At 38.7% G+C, this 10,256-nt stretch overlaps 1 protein-coding gene across 3 annotated transcripts in view; it reads left to right on the top strand.

Moving 5' to 3' along the window:
- The first annotated feature begins 9,322 nt into the window (after positions 1-9,322).
- Positions 9,323-10,256, top strand: part of LOC133577460 (dynamin-2-like) — a 52,629-nt gene continuing 51,695 nt past the window's right edge. Inside the window, exons 1-2 of one of the 3 annotated variants that reach the window (XM_061931316.2) lie at positions 9,323-9,621; positions 9,731-10,038. In XM_061931316.2, coding sequence (XP_061787300.2) covers positions 9,878-10,038 — 161 coding nt within the window. In that variant the 5' untranslated portion in view covers positions 9,323-9,621; positions 9,731-9,877. The remainder of the gene's footprint in view (positions 9,622-9,730; positions 10,039-10,256) is intronic. The other 2 variants (XM_072912595.1, XM_061931317.2) reach the window with 2 other exon arrangements.

Below are 10,256 nucleotides of genomic sequence, written 5' to 3'. Positions count from 1 at the left end.
CAGCCCCATCTAAGGGACACACCGGCAACAGGTGTGTCCTGATTGGCAATCAGACAGGTGAGGGAGGCAGCGACAGGAAATTGCATCACACAGGAAGTGGGAACAAAAATAAAAACAAGGCAGGGTACAAACATCTCCTACCTCTGCGCCGGAAGCATGCACCGCCAATGGCTTGGAAGGTGGTTGCAGGGTGAAGTTCATCCCGGCTGCGAGCCTCTGTTGTCGATGGGGATGTTGAGCGCTCCTGTCGCGGGAGGATCCAGAGTAGCAGATATTGTCGGCGCAGGAAGTGGCGGTGACAGTTTCCCCTGGAGCAGCCTCACCGGGACAGGAAGCGCTGGTGGCGGGAGTTTATTTCCTGTCCTTGAGACTACTGTAACACTCCCTGCTTTTCCCCAAAAAGAATATCATAAATCTACAAATGTTAGAAAACTGACGAGGACCAGAGGGCGGGCGGGCGCACATTACACCAGTTTTAAAGTCGCTGCAGTGATTCCTGTCCGCTTGTGTATAAAAAGTGTGAACTAAACAAAGTTTGACAGGAATTGATGTGATAGCGGCGCCACGGATTATATCACCGGAGCAGGAAGTAGCCTTGTGTCTTCATGACCCCCCCCCCCCAAGGGACAGAGTCCAAAGGTCCCTAAGAGCCAACAGACCGGGTTGGGTGTCAAGGAGCAGGGGTAGGGATGGAGGAACCGCAGAGTTTGTGCTAAATGATGGTCCGCCCTGCAGAGATGGCACTCACGCAGGGTCGCTCGCTGGCTGCATCATTCTGTCAGGAATGGAAAGCTGCTACACTACTGTAACACTCCCTGCTTTTCCCAAAAAGAATATCATAAATCTACAAATGTTAGAAAACTGACGAGGACCAGAGGGCGGGCGGGCGCACATTACACCAGTTTTAAAGTCGCTGCAGTGATCCCTGTCCGCTTGTGTATAAAAAGTGTGAACTAAACAAAGTTTGACAGGAATTGATGTGATAGCGGTGCCACGGATTATATCACCGGAGCAGGAAGTAGCCGTGTGTCTTCATGACCCCCCCACCCCAAGGGACAGAGTCCAAAGGTCCCTCAAGAGCCAGCAGACCGGGTTGGGTGTCAAGGAGCAGGGGTAGGAATGGAGGAACCGCAGAGTTTGTGCCAAATATTGGTCCGCCCTGCAGAGATGGCACTCACGCAGGGTCGCTCGCTGGCTGCATCATTCTGTCAGGAATGGAAAGCTGCTTGCTGCGTGACCCCAGGACGCAGAGACGGCAGACAGAATGCAGGTAAAAAGTACACTTAGGGCTTTGAAAGAGCAACGTTTTTTTTACTCAAATGTGTGAAGAATGTTTTAGCAGTAAAACCGTGTATTTCTTTGACCTTGCAATGAAGCCAAATTCAGGATCATAATGTTGCTTTTCCTGGTATTTATCATGGATGTCCAACAAGTGTCCATTTTTGGCTCGCAACTAGTTTTTTTCCCCGACCCTGGGGCTACTGTAGAGATGTACTTCATGCAATATTACTTCGATACATGATGATATCATTGCTCAGATGTAGACGTTTGAGCATTTTGCATCCCTCTCACCTGTGGTTAAGATCCTTGTCCTGTTCTGAGGTTGTACACAGGCTCTCATGGCGTTCCTCGGTCGCCGACTCCACCCAGTTGTGGGACGCACATTTGACCTGCACTCCGCCGGCCGTCTCTGCATCTCGGGGTCACGCTACAAACGACACAAATGTAAATATGTCCTGGTCCCAGCCAGGACTTGTGGAGAGCTCCACAAGCCTTCCCCGTGACACTCCAGGTATGTTGTTGTTGTTCCAAATAAGTAGGTGTGGTCAGCATTCTTCTGCTTCCACACACGCTGTCATTGTGTGTAAATGTCAGTGTCACATGACATGTTTCACTCATGGAGGACAACTTGTTGACAAACAGAAGGATGGAGAACATGTCCAGCCTTCATGTTTACATCACCTGCTTTTATCTTCACACTTCACCAGTATACATGCCTTTTGTAAACACATGGGTTCACCAACATTTGTAAATGTAACCATACTTTATATATATATACAGGTAAAAGCCAGTCAATTAGAATATTTTGAAAAACTTGATTTATTTCAGTAATTGCATTCAAAAGGTGTAACTTGTACATTATATTTATTCATTGCACACAGACTGATGCATTCAAATGTTTATTTCATTTAATTTTGATGATTTGAAGTGGCAACAAATGAAAATCCAAAATTCCGTGTGTCACAAAATTAGAATATTACTTAAGGCTAATACAAAAAAGGGATTTTTAGAAATGTTGGCCAACTGAAAAGTATGAAAATGAAAAATATGAGCATGTACAATACTCAATACTTGGTTGGAGCTCCTTTTGCCTCAATTACTGCGTTAATGCGGCGTGGCATGGAGTCGATGAGTTTCTGGCACTGCTCAGGTGTTATGAGAGCCCAGGTTGCTCTGATAGTGGCCTTCAACTCTTCTGCGTTTTTGGGTCTGGCATTCTGCATCTTCCTTTTCACAATACCCCACAGATTTTCTATGGGGCTAAGGTCAGGGGAGTTGGCGGGCCAATTTAGAACAGAAATACCATGGTCCGTAAACCAGGCACGGGTAGATTTTGCGCTGTGTGCAGGCGCCAAGTCCTGTTGGAACTTGAAATCTCCATCTCCATAGAGCAGGTCAGCAGCAGGAAGCATGAAGTGCTCTAAAACTTGCTGGTAGACGGCTGCGTTGACCCTGGATCTCAGGAAACAGAGTGGACCGACACCAGCAGATGACATGGCACCCCAAACCATCACTGATGGTGGAAACTTTACACTAGACTTCAGGCAACGTGGATCCTGTGCCTCTCCTGTCTTCCTCCAGACTCTGGGACCTCGATTTCCAAAGGAAATGCAAAATTTGCTTTCGTCAGAAAACATGACTTTGGGCCACTCAGCAGCAGTCCAGCTCTTTTTTGCCTTAGCCCAGGTGAGACGCTTTTCGCGCTGTTTCTTGGTCAACAGTGGCTTGACACGAGGTATGCGGCAGTTGAAACCCATGTCTTTCAAGCGTCTCTTGGTGGTGGATCTTGAAGCACTGACTCCAGCAGCTGTCCACTCCTTCTGAATCTTCCCCACATTTTTGAATGGGTTTTTTTTCACAATCTTGACCAGGGCGCGGTGATCCCTATCGCTTGTACACTTTTTCTGACCACAGTTTTTCCTTCTCTTTGCCTCTCCATTAAGAGCTCTGAGAACAGCCAGCCTCTTCAGCAATAACCTTTTGTGTCTTTCCCTCCTTGTGCAATGTGTCGATGGTTGCCTTTTGGACAGCTGTCAAATCTGAAGTCTTCCCCATGTTTGTGTAGGCTTCAGAACTGGACTGAGAGACCATTTAAAGCCCTTTGCAGGTGTTTTGAGTTAATCAGCTGATTAGTTTGTGGCACCAGGTGTCTTCAAAATGTAACCCTTACACAATATTCTAATTTTGTGACACACGGAATTTTGGATTTTCATTTGTTGCCACTTCAAATCATCAAAATTAAATGAAATAAACATTTGAATGCATCAGTCTGTGTGCAATGAATAAATATAATGTACAAGTTACATCTTTTGAATGCAATTACTGAAATTAATCAAGTTTTTCAAAATATTCTAATTTACTGGCTTTTACCTGTACATACCTGCAGTGTGTATATTGTACATATTAGGTCCTTCATACCGACAGCCATCAGACTGTATAATGCATATGTTCCTTGACTACACTTAAATGTAGAGTATATGTCACGTTCAAACACTGAGGACATCTATTAAACAAGACAAAAGGCAAGGAATCAAACAGAGACAGAATTCAATTTGGACTCAATATTGAGGAGAGACATGGCCACTGCACTCTCTGTACAGTCCTGCACCACGCTCTCCTCTTTTATTAGATGTTCAATGTTCACGCACCAACACATGTCTCATTAGAAATAGGAAGTATGTAAAACAGTCATTGTTTTCGGTCTCATTGAAGTCCAAGAAGAGGATGTCTCGGGCTGGGCTCTTCCTGGATCCAGCTGGGGAAGGTGTTGGAGGACAATGGATAACCCCTCCCGTCTCCTGACCACGGCAACTTCAAGAGGGCAGCGGGTCGTAAACAGCGTTGACCTCGGTTACCAAATAGTTGGAAGAGAGTTTGTGAAATACTTCAGAGAGAGTTCGTTTTACACTTCAAAGAGAGTTCCTCTGGAAGTTGAGCAGATCCTGCCATCTGTCCGTGTTGAAATCACAGTGGCGTTTCACAAGCCTTCTTCCTCGTTAGGCCTCGAAAGACAGCATTCATAATACAACGTTTCTTTTGTGATAACTTACAAACAATTATTCCAACAGTATATTTATATTATTCATATATATATATATATATATATATTATATTGTATATATTATATTATTTATTATTATTATTGTCTATTGTGAGCGAACTGCAGTGCTGAATTTCCCCCAAAGATCAATAAAGTACTTTCTATTCTACTCTATTCTATCTTGTTATGAAAGTGTCTGTTACTACATTATATATATATATATATATATATATATATATATATATATATATATATATATATATATATATACTTGCAGTGTGTATATTGTACATATTACATATTGTTATGAAGGTGTCTGTTACTACATTTTATATATATATATATATATATATATATATATATACACATACTTGCAGTGTGTATATTGTACATATAACATATTGTTATGAAAGTGTCTGTTACTACATTTTATATATATATATATATATATATATATATATATATATACACACGCATACTTGCAGTGTGTATATTGTACATATTACATGTTGTTATGAAGGTGTCTGTTACTACATTATATATATATATACTTGCAGTGTGTATATTGTACATATTACATATTGTTATGAAAGTGTCTGTTACTACATTTTATATATATATACACACATACTTGCAGTGTGTATATTGTACATATAACATATTGTTATGAAGGTGTCTGTTACTACATTATATATATACTTGCAGTGTGTATATTGTACATATAACATATTGTTATGAAGGTGTCTGTTACTACATTATATATATACTTGCAGTGTGTATATTGTACATATAACATATTGTTATGAAGGTGTCTGTTACTACATTATATATATACTTGCAGTGTGTATATTGTACATATTACATATTGTTATGAAGGTGTCTGTTACTACATTATATATATACTTGCAGTGTGTATATTGTACATATTGTTATGAAGGTGTCTGTTACTACATTATATATATATATATATACTTGCAGTGTGTATATTGTACATATTACATATTGTTATGAAGGTGTCTTGTTACTACATTGTAGATGTACTTGCAGTGTGTATATTGTACATATAACATATTGTTATGAAGGTGTCTGTTACTACATTATATATATACTTGCAGTGGGTATATTGTACATATTACATATTGTTATGAAGGTGTCTGTTACTACATTATATATATACTTGCAGTGTGTATATTGTACATATTACATATTGTTATGAAGGTGTCTGTTACTACATTATATATATACTTGCAGTGTGTATATTGTACATATTACATATTGTTATGAAGGTGTCTTGTTACTACATTGTATATGTACTTGCAGTGTGTATATTGTACATATTACATATTGTTATGAAGGTGTCTGTTACTACATTATATATATATACTTGCAGTGTGTATATTGTACATATAACATATTGTTATGAAGGTGTCTGTTACTACATTATATATATACTTGCAGCGTGTATATTGTACACATTACATATTGTTATGAAGGTGTCTGTTACTACATTATATATATACTTGCAGTGGGTATATTGTACATATTACATATTGTTATGAAGGTGTCTGTTACTACATTATATATATATACTTGCAGTGTGTATATTGTACATATTACATATTGTTATGAAGGTGTCTGTTACTACATTATATATATACTTGTAGTGTGTATATTGTACATATTACATGTTGTTATGAAGGTGTCTGTTACTACACTATATATATACTTGCAGTGTGTATATTGTATATATTACATACAGTATATATACTGCAGGTATATATATATATATATATAAAACGTAGTAACAGACACCTTCATAACAGTATGTAATATATGCAATATTTACCGCATTTTGGTCATTTTATGCATAACCGGAACTTCTTTCCTCAGCGCATTTATTTCCGTTTCTATAGCAACGCATGTCTGATTCCTGGCAACAAATGTGTGTTCTTATTTTTGGAACCAATCATGCTTATGTGTGTTGTAATCATGCCAGACTTGGTAACAGACTATTTTTGGAGAAATGAGGATTCACAACCGTATCTTTTTGAAGCTGAACATACTGAGGATGAACTGCTGCGTGTTAGATGCACCATAAGAGGACTACAGATGTTATTGTGCATGTTAGATGCACCCTAAGAGGACTACAGATGGAAATGAGCATGGTGCAGCCACATTCTTCATGTAACTGCACATTGTCCTTCAAATAAACAAATAAAAAATACATCCATCCATCTTCTTCCGCTTATCCGAGGTGGGGTCGCGGGGGCAGCAGCCTAAGCAGGGAAGCCCCAGCCACTTTTGTCCAGTTCCTCCCAGGGGATAAAAACTCTTAACTCTTCCAATAACAATGTTGCTAGTTTGGTTCTCGTACATGTTACACAACGTAACTGAAGTATTGTTGACAGTGTTTGAGTGTATTTTAAAGTCATGCAGAGGTAGAATTGATTGCTAACATTAGCTGCATTGCTAGCCACGTAGAAGGAGAGCATTGCACATGTTAGAATGTAAGAGAGGACGTGTACAAACCTCCACCATCAACGTTGGTGTGGTCCGGGTCACAAACAGTCAAGTCCCTGGTCTGAGTGGCATCTTTATTTTTAAACCTCAAACTCTGACCTGAGGACCTGCTCTTGTCCTCACCCTCATAGTCAGGAACAGGAGATGAGGAAGTCTTGGACTCATGCTGACTATGTCAAATATGACATATATAGTGCAGTGATTACACACAATACACTGATTATGTCAAGTATTAAAGTACAATTATATGTATATATAGTGCAGTGTTTACAAATAATACACTGATTAAGTAAAATATTAAAAAAGTAAAATTACATATATAGTGCAGTGTTTACAAACAATACACGGATTATATCAAATATTTAAAAAGTAAAATTACATATATAGTGCAGTGTTTACAAACAATACACTGATTATGCCAAATATAAAAAAGTAAAATTACATTTATAGTGCAGTGTTTACAAACAATACACTGATTATGTCAAATATTTAAAAAAGTAAAATTACATATATAGTGCAGTGTTTACAAACAATACACTGATTATGTAAAATATTACAAAAGTAAAATTACATATGTAGTGCAGTGTTTACAAACAATACACTGTATATATCAAATATTTAAAAAAGTAAAATTACATATATAGTGCAGTGTTTACAAACAATACACTGATTATGTGAAATATTTAAAAAAGTAAAATTACATATATAGTGCAGTGTTTACAAACAATACACTGATTATGTAAAATATTACAAAAGTAAAATTACATATGTAGTGCAGTGTTTACAAACAATACACTGATTATGTAAAATATTACAAAAATAAAATTACATATATAGTGCAGTGATTACAAACAATACACTGATTATGTAAAATATTAAAGTAAAATTACGTATATAGTGCAGTGTTTACAAACAATACACTGATTATGTGAAATATTTAAAAAAGTAAAATTACATATATAGTGCAGTGTTTACAAACAATACACTAATTATATCAAATATTTAAAAAGTAAAATTACATATGTAGTGTAGTGTTTACAAACAATACACTGATTATGTTGAATATTACAAAAGTAAAATTACACATGTAGTGCAGTGTTTACCAAGAATACACTGATTATGTCAAATATTAAAAAAGTAAAGTCACAAATATAGTGCAGTGTTTACAAACAATACACTGATTATGTAAAATATTACAAATGTAAAATCACATATATAGTGCAGTGTTTACACACAATACACTGATTATGTCAAATATTTAAAAAAGTAAAATTACATATATAGTGCAGTGTTTACAAACAATACACTGATTATGTCAAATATTACAAAAGTAAAGTTACATATATAGTGCAGTTATTACAAACAATACACTGATTATGTCAAATATTAAAGTAAAATGACATATATAGTGCAGTGATTACAAACAATACACTGATTATGTAAAATATTACAAAAATAAAATTACATATATAGTGCAGTGTTTACAAACAATACACTGATTATGTCAAATATTAAAGTAAAATGACATATATAGTGCAGTGATTACAAACAATACACTGATTATGTAAAATATTACAAAAATAAAATTACATATATAGTGCAGTGATTACAAACAATACACTGATTATGTCAAATATTTAAACAAGTAAAATTACATATATAGTGCAGTGTTTACAAACAATACACTGATTATGTAAAATATTTAAAAAAGTAAAATTACATATGTAGTGCAGTGTTTACAAACAATACACTGATTATGTGAAATATTTAAAAAAGTAAAATTACATATGTAGTGTAGTGTTTACAAACAATACACTGATTATGTGAAATATTTAAAAAAAGTAAAATTACATATGTAGTGCAGTGTTTACAAAAAATACACTGATTATATCAAATATTTAAAAAAGTAAAATTACATATATAGTGCAGTGTTTACAAACAATACACTGATTATATCAAATATTTAAAAAAGTAAAATTACATATATAGTGCAGTGTTTACAAACAATACACTGATTATGTTGAATATTTAAAAAAGTAAAATTACATATGTCAATATTACAAAAGTAAGTCATTCTTTTGCTCGTTCGGAGTATTTTTGTTAGCTTGGGGTGCATGTCGGACTTCCCGCTGGTCACCAAACCCTGCAGGTTTATACAACACATATACTTGTACTTGTGTCAATGATACTTTGACCAAATAAAAGCGTGTTTTATTGTTACGTTTTATGATCCGGAGAACTTCATAAAGAGTGATTATTTTCGCTTTATTTGCTCTGGAAAAACAATTGCACGCATCCAAGGCACATATGTCCTTGGTAGCAAACATGGCGCCTGTTGAGTTGGCTGTCACCACTCTGGTGACTGCCAGGAGTCTGCACTGCCCCCTCGGCCCTAGGGCTGGCCATATAGTGCACAATACCAATTCAATCGATGGCCAGCAGGTCGTCGTATCGAATAACGTGACGATGACGCAAGAAATGTCTCGGCGATGCGCAGCCGTGCCGCATGACTCACGAGCCCGTGGCGCGGATGTAAACAAGGGGCGGGCTCAGGTAGGCCAAACCCGCGCATGCGCATTGGCAGAGAGAGAGAGAGAGAGAGTCAAATGATGAATGTGTGCACCGCGCTGACGACGCAGCGTCTATGCGCAGTGTCTATGCGCAGGAAGTCAGGCGAGCACCGCGTCGTCGTCGTCGTCGTCGTCGTGCCGCCATAGCAGGTGCAGACGTCATCCTTTCAGCACCGGACAGCGACCGCAGCCCTGCGCAGCCGCACCGAGGTGAGGACGACACTAATGTTGCATGTGAAGACGCCCTTGGACACACGGGCCTGTCGTGCGTGGTGGTAAGCAACTGCGCAATTGTCTCCTCTCTCTCTCTCTCTTCCAGTCCGGCCCTTTCTCGGCTAGGGGCGATGCGCGTCTAGATGACGTCACCACAGCCACTGGACTGATATAGCAGCGCCACACCCCCTCCTCCTCCTCCTCCTCCTCCTCTTCTCTCTCCTCCATCCCCCCCCACCCCCTCGCAGGCACCATGGGGAACCGAGGCATGGAGGATCTGATCCCGCTGGTCAACAAGCTGCAGGACGCCTTCAGCTCCATCGGCCAGGCCTGCAACTTGGACCTGCCGCAGATCGCCGTGGTGGGCGGGCAGAGCGCGGGCAAGAGCTCCGTGCTGGAGAACTTTGTGGGCAGGTAAGAAAAGAAGGTAATCCTGCATGGCTCACCCTGAGCCTGCACGACTTAAGCAGCTCTGCTGGTGTGGTACGTGTGGCCTTCAATCTTCTCATGCATCACTCATTCATCACACACACACACACACACACACACACACACACACACACACACACACACACACACACACAATTGTGAGAAATGCGGGTAAAACATGTTTAGTGCTGGATGTATGTGAA

The sequence above is a fragment of the Nerophis lumbriciformis genome, linkage group LG37 (assembly GCF_033978685.3).
Source record: "Nerophis lumbriciformis linkage group LG37, RoL_Nlum_v2.1, whole genome shotgun sequence".
Lineage (NCBI taxonomy): Eukaryota > Metazoa > Chordata > Actinopteri > Syngnathiformes > Syngnathidae > Nerophis > Nerophis lumbriciformis.
The sequence above is the reverse complement of the archived record's forward strand: the minus strand, read 5'-3'. Positions and strand labels throughout refer to the sequence as shown.